The 16,240-nt window shown below is 37.6% G+C and overlaps 1 protein-coding gene across 3 annotated transcripts in view; it reads left to right on the top strand.

Moving 5' to 3' along the window:
• TMTC2 (transmembrane O-mannosyltransferase targeting cadherins 2) overlaps nucleotides 1-16,240 on the top strand; it is a 269,970-nt gene that overhangs the window by 215,355 nt on the left and 38,375 nt on the right. For all 3 annotated transcript variants that reach the window (XM_075428534.1, XM_075428536.1, XM_075428535.1), the window contains exon 9: nucleotides 8,209-8,290. In XM_075428534.1, coding sequence (XP_075284649.1) covers nucleotides 8,209-8,290 — 82 coding nt within the window. The remainder of the gene's footprint in view (nucleotides 1-8,208; nucleotides 8,291-16,240) is intronic.

Here is a 16,240-nt window from a genome sequence, read left to right as displayed (position 1 = left end):
TTAATGCCTCCAGGCTGAATGTAAGGATTTCCGAACTACAGAAATTTCAATGGCTGACATCTATTGAGCTTGTATTTCTTCTGAGGTTGGCTGCATGCCAAAAGTATTGCATCCATAGATATTCTTTGCAGTCCCCTTAGGACATATGTTTGACTGCATGCCAAATGTAACAGAATTAATTGTGAAATGGAGTATTTTCATTTAAATATAACATATCCATTTAACTAGTTGGTAAATGACTCTGGAGCAGGTATTTAGGCACATAACCCCTCACTAACCTCCTTGAGGGATCTCATCTTCTGTATCTTGTTTCTAACTTCCTATAGACAGGAAAAGAGGAGCCCAAAACTTCTCGCTTTACTCAACATAAATTTAAAGCTTGTTATAGAAAATATCACTGACACAGGATGAACAGCTTTCATGAAAGAAAGGGATCTTTTTGTTTTGCTACATGGTTGAATATAGCCACCAGTCACCTGTTATTACTCTGTGTGTAGTAATTTTGTCAGTAATCATAGAAAAATGCATGATGTAGTCCAAGTTTAGCTTAGAAGATGTTCGTAGGGCTCAGTAAAAGGTCCTATGTGGAGCTAGTGAATTTATATTCTACTGACTAGCCAGTGAAATATGAGTAGATATTAATACACTACTTGATCAGAAAATATAAAATGTGGCTTAAGAATGAATGGAAAAGAGTATTCCTAACATGGAAATTTACTTAACATTTCATTACATATTCTTGATATGAAATAATCTAAAGCTTAATGACCAAAGTGAACATTTTGATATGGGTCTAGACAGTAAATAAATCACAAGGGGTGGAATGAAATCTGTTCTTTAAAAGTTTACTTAAGCCTGTACGCGGTACAATCTGTCTTGGTATTATCAGTGACATAAGATGAGGTAAATACCTTGTAGACTTCAAGTTGCTCCAAAAGAAAGAGTAAGAAATAGGTATATCTTAAAAAAAAAATCCAAACTAAACAATCCCCAAAAATTTCTATGCCTGTATTTCTTTCCTATATAATTTTAAATGTTTTAATAAAAAACAGCTTTTGTGATATGAGACCCATAAAACAAGAAAATGGATGTCAAATAGCTTTAATATATTACTGCTTAATCAGATACATACTGCTTTACTTGAAGAAAACATCACATTAATAGGTTCTGAATCATGCCCCAAGCCAGTGAAGTTACGAGCTGTGCTTTCAATTCCTAAATCTCTCTGTAAGCAGCGGTGTCACATTCAGAAATGCTTAAGCTCCAGTGGATTCCCACCAAAGTCAGTGGGCATTGCTTAAATCTCAGGTCTCTGGTTATCATGCCATTAATTATCCCCATAGATGCAGACTCAGCCTAGTTTATATTATTATTCTCTAAAATAATCTTGGCCCATAGAAAAATTACACCAACTTCAGTGGAATCTCAGGCCAGTGGATGGATTTTTAGTTGACAAAAATCCACCTATGGTTGAAGGAGGACTAATATGATAAATTTAGATGGAAGTGAACCACTTAAGGTGCAAATAGAGGATTAAACTAAAACAAGACATTGCTTTTTATTGATCCTACTAAGGCTTATTTCTAAAAGTAATTTACCGGATTACACAAGCAGTATGCATTGAACTCACATGTGTATAAAGACACTGGTCCAGTGAAATGACTGGGAAGCAAAGCATCACTCATGACGTCAGGATGAAGGGTATATGAATGTGCCATGTTGGACAATAATGAGAAAGTTGCCTTACATTTACTACGAGGTAAAGATTAGTATGTGGTGAATGATTGTGGATTAGTAGATACAGATTTATACCCTAATTTCTTCTAGAATAATCCAATTCTTGCTCCCATACACTGAGATGAATATATTACACCAAAGAGAAATAATGTTCTCTTGTTCTTCAGGTTGTTAGAGACCAAAACTTGAGAGGATCAGTACTAGTATTGTTTCCGACCGTGGTCATCTAAGGATCTGAGAGAGGAAAATTTTGTTTGAAAAGATAGCGTCTTTTACAAGTCCACTGGTACTAGTTGGGCAAAGAAGGGCTTTCTGTGACTGTAAACTCCTCCCCGCCCAGCTATCTGTTTTTCTAATGAAGTATATAGTACTTCTCACTACAAATCTTGCCTCGTGTGTGTTTCTGGGCCAGATGTTAATCTTTAGAAGTCATGTTCAGTTGTTGTTATTTTATTATGATAAAGATGAGATGAAGAGGCATGATTTATTTCTTTGCTGCACAGGAAGTATAGAGACTGAGATGAATTTTGGACCTTTGATGTGAATAATACAAGTCCCATGTATTTCAGTGGGACTAGCATTTCATGCACAAATTATGGTGCAAGATACTCACTTTGTAATTTGGAGTGAAGAAGGAAGAGTTGTAGAAATAACAGCAAAATGAGGGGAAAAGAAGAATCCATCTATTTAGATTCTTAAATACTAGACACTAAAGTAATTTCTTAAGTCTTAAAATTTAGAGGAGGGATGGGGACCTTGCATAAGTCGGTGACCTCATTGTAAGATGCAGCTCTAGGTCCTGTTTCTTTAGTCCAGCTGACTAAAAACTTCAACACTTTGTCACTAATTTACTAAGTTATACAGCATTTAAATTGTGTTTTGCCTGTCCCGTGACAACTTTTGTAAGGCAAAAGGAACTGGTTATGTAACAGATATGCAGGTCTGCGATAAGATAAAGAAATGTGAAATGAAGTCAAAATTCAGTTCAGACCTTTTGCTATCCTTGCGTAACCTTTCTGTGACTTTAAAATGACCTAGACAGGAAGAAGGAAATATGTGGAATAACCATTTTTGCTGTATTCAGTGTCCGCAGTTTAATCAATCTTCCATTAAGAAAACTTTTAATAATTCAATTCCTTTTATTAAAAATGTGAATGCTTGCCAAAAAAACAAAGTTGAGCAGATATGGAGAATGACATTCAACTGCATTTGTGACACAAATTGAGTTCCTTATGCAATCACATTATTACTAGTTAAAGCTGGTAAAACTATATTGAAGAATAAAGTCGCTGCTCTTCTGATTAAACCCTTGCACACTGACGTGCGGAATCAAACTTCACAACTCAGAGAGTTATAAAGCAGGTATGTTTATTGTGGCGCCGGGTGCAAGGGGGATCGCTCCTCCTAACTTGCACACCGAGTCACGAAGCATGCACCTATTTATTACAAAGCTTATCTAAGTAGGCTGGACTATTGTAATTATTTCTAGGAATTCATTATCATACTCCACCCCCCTTTAGCACTTGCGCAGTGTCGTCTGGTGGTCGTCTGTGGGGGTCTTCTGGATGAAGGCTCATAGTCTTCCTCGCTGTGTGCTTTCACCTTTGGCTCAAAAATTCCTGAGTTGTCTGTGTTGGCTGGGTCCCAAACCATAGAACCAGTTTCAGCTAGAGAGTTGCTTCCTACAGACAACAAAGTTCTGGTTATCAGTCCTTGTTTCTCTTCGTGTGTCTCGCAAGCAGTCCTTGTTAGCTACATTTGAGCCACAACAGTCCTTGTTAGCAAGATTACAAAGAGCAGATCTAAATTAATTAACAGTGTTTAACTCTTACCTTAACATAGATGCAAAGTTATATAACGAAATTAAACTAAAGCTATAGCATAATCAAACTAATTGTCAATTTCCTGCATCAGCACTTTGAAGGGTGATGAATATTTATGAAATAGAAAGTTGGTTTAAATTGCAGAGGCCACCTAATTTGTTTAACCACCTTACTGGTTGCCACTGTGTCGTGATAGTTTCCACAAGAGGGTTATTCAGAGCTGCTTACCTGTATTAAGCTTTCCCAATTTTACTGGCATCTCAGGGTTCTTGGGCCTCCAGCAGCCTGAAGTACAACAGCTGCCTCAACATGAATTTGGCACAGTTTGCCAGCAGAGTGAGGAAAAAATTGGGGTGCATGTAAAAATAGTAGTTTTGTCTTCATTTTTTTAGTATTTTAAGGATAAATACAGGGTCTTCTAATGATGCTAGCTCTCTTTTGCTTGTCATGGTGATCATAACAGTCTTTTGTAGGAAAGCCCAGTTAAGCAATATGTCTGACCACATAAGCAAGGTCGGATCCATTACCCTGGTCTCTAGAAAAGAAGCAACCACCCAATGAAAAAAACCCTTGCAGTCAACTTCTACAAAGAGCTGGTCTTAAAAACCAAGCTCCTGAATTAGTATTTAAACATTTAACTGTTTGACTACTAAAGCTGCAAGCAATCAGCCATTCTGATTAGAAGTCTGCATGTTCTGTGGAGAGTAGGGTATTTCCGAAAGCCAGGACAATGGGTGTCCTTGGTTATCAGAGCCATGTGTCCGTTAACATTCACTTTTTTTCCTTTTAAATTTGCTGATGTTTCTGGAAGGTGGTAATCATGGGCAATTCATCTTTGTTTAGGTACGGGGCAGGGAAAAATGATGTTTTCTTTAGTAATGGAAAACTTTTGAGAGTTTGTCATTGTTATAGGCATTAGAGTAAGGTCCAGGTCCAGTAAGGAGAATATCAGCACGGTCTTCCAAATGGGTTGTTGAGGTATCTTCATTATGTTTTGCTTCCCCAGCAATGAGATTGCCATTCATTGTTTTATGATTCTGTCTCGTTGGTCTCTGCACTGAAAAGCCATAAATATGCCAGTGCATCTGAGCAGAGGATCTCCATTAGGGCTTGGGCTAGGACCACCCACTCATTTCTCCTGAGCAAACCAGTAGCTGTCAGATAGCACCTTTTCATTAGCTACCGACCTGGACTGGGTATGAACTGGTGACCAACAGGTGAAAGGTATTTTGTATCCCGTTATTAATCCTCAGAGCCGTCAAGTCATTCCATTAAAATCTTATGAATAACTTTTTTATCCTTCAAATAAGTCTGCTAGTATGCAGTTGTAAACTTATATTTTTTGCTTTGTAAAATTGCCAAAGCATGTGGTTGTGCATATACAACTGCATACCCTACTGCTAGAAGTTGGGAGGTTTCCAATGGCTCTCAATGCCTGCGTTTGTATGGGTCAATACACATAACAGTGAACATGCACATAAAATGCCTTCCTGCCCCAAATGAGTATTTTTCAGCTGTTTAAACAATTATTTGGATTTTCTTTCAAAGTTAGAATTTTAATCTCTTATACCATTTGTTTTATTTAACAGTGAACACAATACAGTGGGAAGGGACAAAGACGGGGATTGCCATCTTAATCTAACTACGCAGTGTCTACCTTCTGTTACAGTAGCTAAGGTGTACATTGGCAACTTGAAGTTGATAAATTATAAACTTTAATTGTGAAATGGCCTGATTCTGTCAAGTGATTGGAATGTATATAGTTTGACACAAACTTAGGTTATTAAATCTATTGACATTTTAGCAGCAAACAGATGGCACCAAAGAGGACATTTTAGATGATGTGATACAAGCTTCCTCAGAATGCCATTCTACAAGAAAATGCTTTTATTCTTTTTGCTTTTAATTTTTAACAAATGTGGATATATGAAAATGGCCAGCATGAATAAATGGAGCTGTACTGATTGTAGTCAGGTCATTTTATGTCTTGGGGGATATAATGTAAGATTTGTCTCCCTTTTTTCTATTAATGAGTATTTGAGCCTGTTAATAGCACAGTCATTCCTTTGATGCTATGTATGCTGGCACCTGTCATCATTATGTGCTCTGTGTCTCCTGACTGGCCTGAACTTGAGCGCACTATGCCATTTGGAAAGTGCTAAAGAGAGTAGAGCAGTCATGTATTTTTGGTGAGCCGAGTAAATGAAAATTAATCATGTTTGACGTGTTTGTGGCCTTATAGTCATAGTTCTGTAGGCAGAAGCTATGTATTTTGTGACCGTATTCGATAAACTGTCCTTTTACGTTGTAGAAATAGACATAGAGTGCAGTCAGCTAAAACTAATGATGCTAGTCTGTTAAAAAAAGCAGTGATGCAAAATCGGTAGATGTTAATTCTGTCAGTATTAGTGATACATATGCCTGGTGCCTGTCATTTTGACGCCTCGAGGCTGGACTTACATGTGTCATGGTAGCCCCCTGCTAAAGCAGGCTCACCTAGAGCAGGTTGCACAGAACCTCTGCTCTAGGTGACCCTGCTTTGGCAGGGGGGTTGGACTAGATGACCCACAGAGGTCCCTTCCAAACCTGAACATTCTGTGATTCTGTGACCTTGTCCAGGCAGGTTATGAGTATCTCCAGAGAAGGATACTCCAAGTTGGAGACTCCAACTTCTTCAATTTTTTTGTTCTCAATGATGGTTGTATGCTATTTAAAAAAGAGAAATTGCATTTAATCTATAGATGTGTCTTTACTGCACTAGTAGATGAGGATAAATCAATCTGGACTACAAATCATATGTGTTTTGTTTTGGGGGTTTTGTTTGTTTTTTTTTTAAAAAAAAAACAGAGATGAGAGGCACTACAGTATAAGATAGTGTACTCTATCATGTAGTTGCACCATTTGGTTGGCAGGAGCCTTTTGCCATGTGGATGTGGTTTTAAGTTATATGGGTTTACCAAAAAACGTTTTCTAAATAATAAGGCTAAATGCTTACCTCCAATGAACATTCAGTTTGTGAAACCCAGAGTATTGTAAATGATAAGCCTGCTTGTATCTCTGCCAGGACGATCTCTTGAAGATACGGCCTTCATAGAACCTAGGCTTGAAATGCTTCTTGGTGTGCTGCACAGCTTCTTTCTCTCTCTTTATTTCGTTGTCTCTAAGGCCCTTGAGGGAAATACTGAGAATCTGGAGCAGCTGTAATCATCAACAGACCTCGTTATTACTCCTGTGTTAGCTTGTGGGATAGTGCAGGATGTGTGCAATGTCTGTTTCCAGACCACAAAACTTGAGAAAGCCTATATGCTTATGTCTGTGCAATAACACTCAAGGCAACCTTGAGAGGTGCAGATCACAATGCCTTTCTTCGACAGTGGTTAAGCTTTACTGTTCTTTAGTCTGGAGGCCTTCTATTTTATAATACAAACCGCAGCAACTAATTTCACAGGGATAGAGATAAGCAGGTCACAGGTATCTTATTGAATAGCTGATGGTGATCTGTGTATCAGACTACCCTAATCCAATATCGCTGTTTTCTTCATGAAAAGCATAATGAACACTAATGGATCTACTCTGGCACTTGTATACTGTAATGCAACTTCAGTGGTTTGGTGATTTCAGTGATAAGAAAATCTGTGGTTTAGAACATGTCTGTTCTTTTTACTGTAATTTCTGTTTGTTGTTTTTTTTTTTTTTCTGACCATTTGGTTGTACTATTGACCATCATCTTTGAAAATTATCTTTTCAATTTCAGTTGTGTTTTATGGTTGATAGAATTGATTTTTGATGAAATCTTACTTCCCACATTAAATTCAGAAATATTTTCTCTTTTTTACTTCCCACAGTAAAATCTGAAATATTTTCTATTTTTATACCTTCGTTTGTGGTGAGTTTACTGTTGACTGTGTATATAGTGTTATTTAGGATATGAGGAAATGGAGTGAAGCTGTGTTAGGGGAAGTTTAGACTAGATGTTAGGAAGAGGTTCTTCAATGAGACAGTGGTCATCATTGGAGCAAGCTCCCCAGGGAAGTGGTCACGGCAGCAAGACTGTCGGAGTTCACGGAGTGTCTGGACGCTGCTCTTAGTCATATGACTCAATGATCCTTGTGGATCCCTTTCAATTTCAGATATTCTAAGATTTTGTGATTTCATAGAGCCAAAACATGTTCCCTCCCCCCCTTTTTTTTTTTTTTTTGTTTTGGTTTTGGTTTTTGGTGGGGTTCTTTTTGTTTTAATACAAGCATGACTAAAGCTCCCTCCTACCTTCCCTTCTGATTTTAGCTTGGATCTGTGTAATGCTCATTCTGAAGCCTGTCCAGAAAAGTAGCATGGAGCTTGATCTTCACCCAAAGCTCTTTACAATATTTTTTGCAATACATTTGTACCACGTACTACTTGGATATTAATGATGTTGGACACATTTCTTCCTCAGTCTGGAGATCTGCAGCACAAAGTAGCTGACCACAAAACCTACTGTAACACTTAAACATTCATATTTACTTAGGCTAAGTCTAGTGACTTTAGTGATAATAATAGATTTTTTTTTTCTCTAGTGCCTGGAATTTGAAAATTGTAACTGTATATAATCGCTCCATGGTGACACACTGTTAAAATAATTTTTCCCTTTTTATTTTTTCATTTTAAGGGACGCAAGAGTGAGGCAGAAAAGTACTTCATGAAGGCTATTCAGCTGGATCCTACCAAAGGAAACTGCTATATGCATTACGGTACGTTTCAGATAGATAGGGTTTCCACACGTATTCCAGGATTGCTGTTAATCTCTCTGAGTGATTAAGGACTTGAAAAGTGCTACTGGCAAAATACCTTCTTTAAAGGGAAAGAAACTAATCTACCATGTATAACTTCATCTCCATTTCAATTTGTTAATCACTGCAGAAGAAGAGGTGAAGATTTTCATATTTTGCATAGCTTTCCTGCTGTGAGGGGAATTTCAGTCTTGCTGTGTCTCTGGGAAAGAAAAACAGTGACTCTTGCCATATGTCAAAGTTTCATGACCTGGAATATTATTATTAACAGTTTTGGCCTAACTTTGCTGGCTGCCGGTGGGTGGGCAACTGGAAGTTTTACTTTACTGTGCATGAGTTCTATATATCGAAGTGTCTGCTTTTTGTTGAAAACTTATGGGCCTTACATCTACCTCCTTGCCAGCATCTTCAGGACTGCAAATGGATAAGTATTACAGAAGGTTTTGACAAGTTGACTACACCATTGTCATACAGCTTAAAGCACACAGTTAATTTGAAGTTATCTTTATAACTTTGGATTGTTTTTGCCAGATGTGCAAAAAATATTTCCAGATGGGATTAGTCCCAAGGAACCAAAAATATTTCACTTTATAGACTAATTATTACTGTATTTTAAAGCTGATAATAGACAAATCTAAAAATGCAAGGTAATGTAGTCCCAATTGGAAAACGTAGAAAGAAGTAATAAATTTCATCTTTGTTAAGGAAGAAGGTAGGGAACCACAGGCATACTGTATATTACAGAATCACAGAATCACAGAATGGTAGGGGTTGGAAGGGACCTCTGTGGGTCATCTAGTCCAACCCTCCTGCCGAAGCAGGGTCACCTACAGCAGGCTGCACAGGACCTTGTCCAGGCGGGTCTTGAATATCTCCAGAGAAGGAGACTCCACAACCTCCCTGGGCAGCCTGTTCCAGTGTTCCGTCACCCTCAGAGGGAAGAAGTTCTTCCTCATGTTCAGACGGAACTTCCTGTGCCTCAGTTTGTGCCCATTGCCCCTTGTCCTGCCACTGGGCACCACTGAAAAGAGCTTGGCCCCATCCTCCTGACACCCACCCCTCAGATATTTATAAGCATTTATAAGGTCCCCTCGCAGCCTTCTCAGGCTGAACAAGCCCAGCTCCCTCAGCCTCTCCTCGTAGGGGAGATGTTCCAGTCCCCTCACCATCCTTGTAGCCCTCCGCTGGACTCTCTCCAGTAGCTCTTCATATTTCTTGAACTGGGGAGCCCAGAACTGGAGAGAGTACTCCAGATGGAGCCTCACTAGGGCAGTGTAGAGGGTAAGGAGAACCTCCCACGTCCTGCTGGCCACCCTCTTCTTGATGCACCCCAGGATCCCATTGGCCTTCTTGGCAGCCAGGGCACACTGCTGGCTCATGGTTAACCTGTCGTCCACCAGGACACCCAGGTCCCTCTCCACTTCTCCAATATTCTTTGTATATTGTTTTAATTTCCTCTTCTGATTCTAACTGGTAAATGTAAAATAAATGAAAATAAGTGGCCAAAAGGGAAAATTAACCTTACATAATAGCCATGGTTTTACTTTGTTTGATTTCTCTGAATTGCTCACACATTGTATTTCTGTTTAGTCTCATGCAGTGTAAAATTCTGTATGTTAGGCTCCCAGAATCGATGCATACGTTGTTACTTAGAACATATCATGGTATTTAGATGGATGTAGCCCAGTGCTGCATTATTTTGCATTATGGATCATTGCAGTTAGTGACCTTGTCTTCTACTCGTGCCTGTCCAGGTAAATCTGTTAGGGCTATTCGTGCACATAAGCTCCATTATTTCAATTGAATATAAGTATAGTTGATATCTGGAGATGATGAGGAAAAGTTGCAGCAGATAGTTTCTTGAAATCCTACTCAAGACCCTTCCAGCCTTTGTTATTAATAGATCTATCCTTAGTTATTAGGAAATCTGTTTGCATACAAATTCAAAGGTAGGTCTCAACAATCCATCCTGGCAATTGAAGTTATGATTGTGTATATTTTATTATAGGTCTAGACTTTTTCTTTTTGTCTCTCATTACTTCATCAACTTGCCTGTCTTTTCCCTCAGTACTCCCTCTGTGTCGTTTTCAAGTGCACTATCAACTAAAAGCAAGGTTATTCAAATCATCATTCATCTCTGATGCACTGACTACTTTGTTACCAGACTACAATATTAAAATGCTGTATTGTTCCTAATTAAGATCATTCTGTAAAAACTTTAGCAAATTTTTCCTTTATTGTGTCACAGGTACAAAAAGTGGTTTCTGTGTCCTTGTGCAGAGGTCATTCTTGCGGCATAAGTGAGATTCTGCTCTGTAGACCAGGAGTGAAGGGCAAATTTTAGTCAGTGTTTAGAATACCAGTGTAGTAAAATACGATTCTGAAGGGCTGTAGACACAAGAAGGTTCTCTATACCAGTCACTAGGTCTCTGCCATGGAGTATTATACAGGGAAAGCTCTGCTGAATGCAAGTTAAACCTTTGTTTTGAATGTATAACTTCTGATCACCTCACCAAGTTCAATGGTGGTATTCCATGTTTATATCGAAGTAGCTATGAGAGAGATATGGTTTACTTCTGCTTGGTTTGTGTGTCTGTGTAGTACAGGTGATCTCAAAACCTTGTCACTTTGGGTACAGGACTTTGTAAAACTTGAAATAAATTATCCTTTCTCCTCTTTCTTTCCCTTTTCCCTTCCACCTATTTCTTGTATTGATAGGGTATCTGTAGTGTATGTTACCAGGGACATTTCAAATATTATACAGGAATGCCTAGTGAATACTTTAAGCTTTATCTGTGTATCTGATTCATTTGTTTTAGCACTTTGTCACAGACACAAGTCCATGACCTATATGCCAAGTGTTAAACTATGGGGAAATACATCTGTATTTGGCATGTAAATCTTAGAGATTACTTTTTTTCTCAGCATGAAGATGTTAAAACATAGAATAAAATAGTTGGCATTAGCCCTAAAAAGCCCACATACCTCACGGAACAGCCAAATGAGGAGTGGTCAGTTGGGACGCAACAGTGTGTTGATGGAGTAGCAGGAATAAATGGACTGAAGATTTTCTTCCAAGTGCACGCACTTGTACTTTGTACTCCCAGGATGTGCAGGTGTTCTTTTTGACTTCTAACCTTTTGGACTCTTTTTGGAGCTATCAGGGAAAATTGTTGATATTCTGTATCTTTTAAGAGGCTTACATTTGTGTTATAGTGTGTTTTAATTCAGGGCTTAAGCCAAAGAAAGCTATTCTTAGCAGACATGATTTGGTGCAGGAGTCAGCTTATTTGATCACATGAAAATTTGGAGTGAGGGGAACAGTTTCATGGTTGCTTCTTGGGATAATACCACCACAGCACATTTCTATAGTCAAGCTAGTGTTATAATCAGTTTTGTATGGGTGATTTGCTGGCTTTGGATTTCAATGGATTTAGGTTTAAAGCAGTGTTTCTCAAACTCATTATGCTTGGAGATGTCTGAAGGGAGAACTAGTGGAAAAACTGAAGAGGTATAAATCCCTGCACACTGCAGACATGATACCTCTTCTTTTAACATAAGGGAAAGTGGCTTTTGCTCTAGTGACCACAGAGGGTGGCAGTCTCCTCTCAGGCTGAAATGTAGGCAGCTGCTCACCTGTCCACATTTTTCCCTTCTTTTCCCCCCCTTTTTTTTTCCTTTCTCATATGCCAGTTATCTGAACATCTGAACTTTATGCATAATCATTGTCTTTCAAATATGTGAGTCTTGATGGGTGATCTGATTGATACAAGTTACTTAGGTCCATGGTACACTGCCAACAACACCTAACATACAAAAGAGAGAAAATGCATATGAATCAGGAAGAAGAAGAAATGGCAGAGGAAAGAGTGCAGAAACACCAGTACAATTTTTTTTTTTTTTTCTGGCAATGAAAATATGCTTTTTGGCACAACCTACGAGTTTTTGAACTAAAACACTGGAGGAGACTATTTCAAATATTAGATTTGAATGTTCCTTTAAAGTTTGAGGCTTTTAATTGGACATTTTTAATACACATTTTTTAGAGAAGACTTATATTGAGCAGTTTTGACTAAACCAATTTGAACTTAATAAATGCTTATTTATTTTTAAATTTCCATCTTTGTTTTCTCTGGGAAAGTTTGCTTCAAAATATCTTGCCCACATCTACTCAGGATATTGATTCTCATGCATCCCACTTTACTTCGAACATTTAACTCCAGTATGCTATTTTGGATCCTTCAGGACCTTGGTGGCTTCTGTCATCAACAGATTGAAGACATAATTGAAATGGTCTCCACTGACCATAGAGGGGACTCCTCCTAACCTAGATGCCTTGATTAAATTCTTATGGTCAGCTGGGAAGAATCCGAGTATCAGTCTGAGAAACCAGAGATACACCTATGAACTAACTAATTCCAAAGAAATTTTCATATAAATATTTTAAGAACATGTTGGCATCTAAAGAATCAGTACGTCAAATTTGTTAACAAGCATGCCAAAGATAGAAATGTTCAGTGAAGTCAGACCAGTGACGTTATGGCCCAGAGATTATTTAGTTTTGGATATGGTATTGACCACCCACAAAGGAAATACAGATCTCCCATTTCTGTCTGCACTGAGCCTATCTCAGGAGAAGCTGAAGAAAGATTCTGTATAAAATTTGTCAATGCAGAGAGATGAAATGAATTTCAAATAGTGACATACTTAAGTGCTTTTCTGTTTGAAAAGAAACAAAATTAAATTACTCAGTATCATTTCATTGAGATAGCTGGTTGGATGCAGTGTAGTTAAGGACTTTGAAGTTGTTGAAGGCTTTCTTTACTAGCTTTCACTTAAGCAAGCAAACAAAAAACCCCATAAAGCTGCAGTGAAATTTACATTGTGCAAGCATTTCACCTCCAAAATTCTCATATTTCTTTATAATTTGCTGTTTAAAAAACAAAACAAAAAAATACCACTAAAGCAGGTTTCATTTACTTATTTACTAAAAAAAGGTTTTGCTACCATGCCTTTTCAAGTACAGGTAGTGGCCTCTCTCCGGCATAATGAAAATGGAGTGGGGGAAAAAAGAGAGAGAGAGGAAGGAGGAGTGAGGTTTCAAGATTAATGTCTGTACAGAGGTCCCTTCTCCCTTACATTTGTAATGGCTTAATTGGAATGGTGAAGTCTAGAACCCAACAGGATGTTCAAATTAACTCTGTTTTTATTAAACACCATTGAGACTATTGAGACCTTCTTTTAAAATAGTCTCTTTTGAATAATACATTGTTTCTAATAACTCTAAACTGTTTAATTATTCCTTTTTCATTATAAAAATGGATTATTCTCATTAGATTAATTATGCATTCACTTAATTAGGCAATTCACATTTATCGTCTGCCTTTTTCAGTGCATTCCCAGCTAAGGATATAAAACAAAATGAAAAACATGCTGTCAGATTAGGTAAAACTGAAGCATATTAGCTATAGTCTCATTGAAGGAAGAACAGATTAACATGTTCCCAAACATTCTAACTTTTTAAAAATTATCTTTCACTTTTGAATTTGTCATAATTTAGAAGTTGCTTTTATAGATTTTCTCATATTATCTGGGTTTTTTTCCACAAGTTTAACTTGTTAACTGCTGTTCTTATTTTTTTTACTTTCATCCTAAGTCTTTCTAATCATCAGTTCAGCACAGAACTTTTAGCCCTTTTTGATGCCTGAATTTTCACCTGAGTCTGTAAGCACTTTTTATCTGTCTTGCATCCAAAGATGACTGCTTTACCACTCTTAAGTCTCAGCCTAAAAATGGATTGGAACTGCTGTGGTTTAATCTTCAAAATAAATTTGATTGAAATATGATAGCAGTGGATTTTCAAGAACCATTTTTTTCAGCCTTTAAGTCATACACTTACATATGTTAGTGAGTGTGAGAATTTACATATGTTTAAAGATGTGCTTTCATTTTTCTTCTTAGATGGGATATATATATAATATTTCTGTATAGTCCAGTTGTTCACAGAGCTGGAGCTTTGTGTTTTTGTTCTTCATTGCCTGAAGAGCAGCCTGGGAAAGCTTTATTGTTCTCCCATATATTTAAGAAAAAGACCTTATGAAGAAAACAGTGTAATAATGAAAAGTATATATGTCAAATGTGTATTGATAAGAAAGAGGAATATCAATCATGACCTAGTAATGAAGTCTTACACATTTCTTTGAGAGAGTTTTGTGCCTGTGGAAGAAGTGTCACCCTCGTCCATAGGAAGGTCAGTTTTTTCTCTGTGAAAATGAATGAATGAATAAAACTGATTTCACAGTCCTTAATTCCAGTGAATGAATTGTCTATTTCTGACTGACAGGTTAGCTAAATGAAGTATATGCTGAAAGATAAATAAAACATAGTGCATGGATCTCCTCCATTGGGAGCACCAGATGCTACATGGTGATTATGCATTGAGAAATTGAATTCCTTGATGAGATGGGGTCAAAGCCAAGCAGATGTAATAAGTCCATCTCAAAGTCACTTTGCCAGACTTCCCAATATGCACTTACGAACCTTTCAGCAAATGGAAGTTTTTTTGCCATTTTAAATCTTTTGGAAATCCTAACATTAAATATATAATGATTTTGTAGAGAAACTATAAAGCAAGTTTATGATACTCAAATAACACATGATCATAGAACATAGGCGCTCTTTGGAGGAAGGGTCTCTGTCCTGAGCATACATTGCCATCAAATTAAGATCCTGACTTTGGACTATGGCTTATACCTCCTCCTACAATATCAATGAATGTAATTCCAGGAAGACAGGATTCCTAGACTCAAAACAGGAGAAGAGATGTAACTGACTCGCAGGAAGACTTCATTAAACTTCTGACCTTTCTGCTCCCAGAACTCTCTCCAATAACTTTGATTTAAGAAAATCTTCAGCTACTGTTAACACAGACAGTATTTCTTACTTCCAAACTGAAAATGAGCAAGAATATATCAGAAACTGAGCTATCAAGGAGAATATACCAATTTGAAGTTTTGTTTGCGGTTTTCTTGGCAGCTGTGAATCATGAGTATACAAAGGCATATGTACATAATTTGTGAAGTCCTTTTTGATTCTCTTTAGGCGGTTTCTATCACACAACATTAAAAGAAGATAATTACAAACCACTATTGTAACTATTTATTCCGAACTCCCTTTAGAACCAGTCACTTAAGTGGAATGCAGTAGAGTGTTTCCAAACAAGCTAGGTCACCGACCCTAAACACTGTGGAATTTCCATGTTTCTGGCTCTTCCCTTGAGTTTATCCTTAAATCTAATCATTCTGACATCCTAAGTACCTGGTTGACTCTGCTTCCTCAGCACAATATACTAGACTGCTCGAGAGATGTGGTATGGAAATTGCAGATCAGAGACAGGGCTAGAAACATGGCTTCCTGCTTCTTTGATGTTGCCAAAATGTGTGCTTTCTGCAGGAACTGGAAAAGCCTGTGGCATGAGTGTTTTAACCTATGAGTATCATCTCATTATGAGGATTTTTGAAGAGATAGCATAGAGCTGCTACAAAACCATGACTGGATAGTTCTTTCTCATCAAAATTTCAGTTTTCCAGACTTTACATCACCAGGTGCCTGGGGATTGACATAGGGTCCAAAATCTTGTGTAGTATTTGTAAAACATGAAGTCCTCTGTATTCTATGTTTTCATCTTTAATCTTATGTTTTAGTGAGAGCTTCCAGTGATCCATATGTGGTCACAAGTCCAGTCATCAAGTCGCAGAGGCTTGCAATTTAATTCTTTCTGTCTTATCTCTGGTTATGCTCTGGATGACATCCAATGCTATATTTAGAACAACTGCAGCAGATAAATTTTTCAGACAAAGGCTAATGAAAAAGATTTTTCTAAGCCAGTGCATATATTGATGTTGCAGCACC

Source organism: Opisthocomus hoazin, chromosome 8, assembly GCF_030867145.1.
Source record: "Opisthocomus hoazin isolate bOpiHoa1 chromosome 8, bOpiHoa1.hap1, whole genome shotgun sequence".
NCBI classification, from domain to species: domain Eukaryota; kingdom Metazoa; phylum Chordata; class Aves; order Opisthocomiformes; family Opisthocomidae; genus Opisthocomus; species Opisthocomus hoazin.
This window is presented reverse-complemented; position numbering and strand designations above follow the sequence as displayed.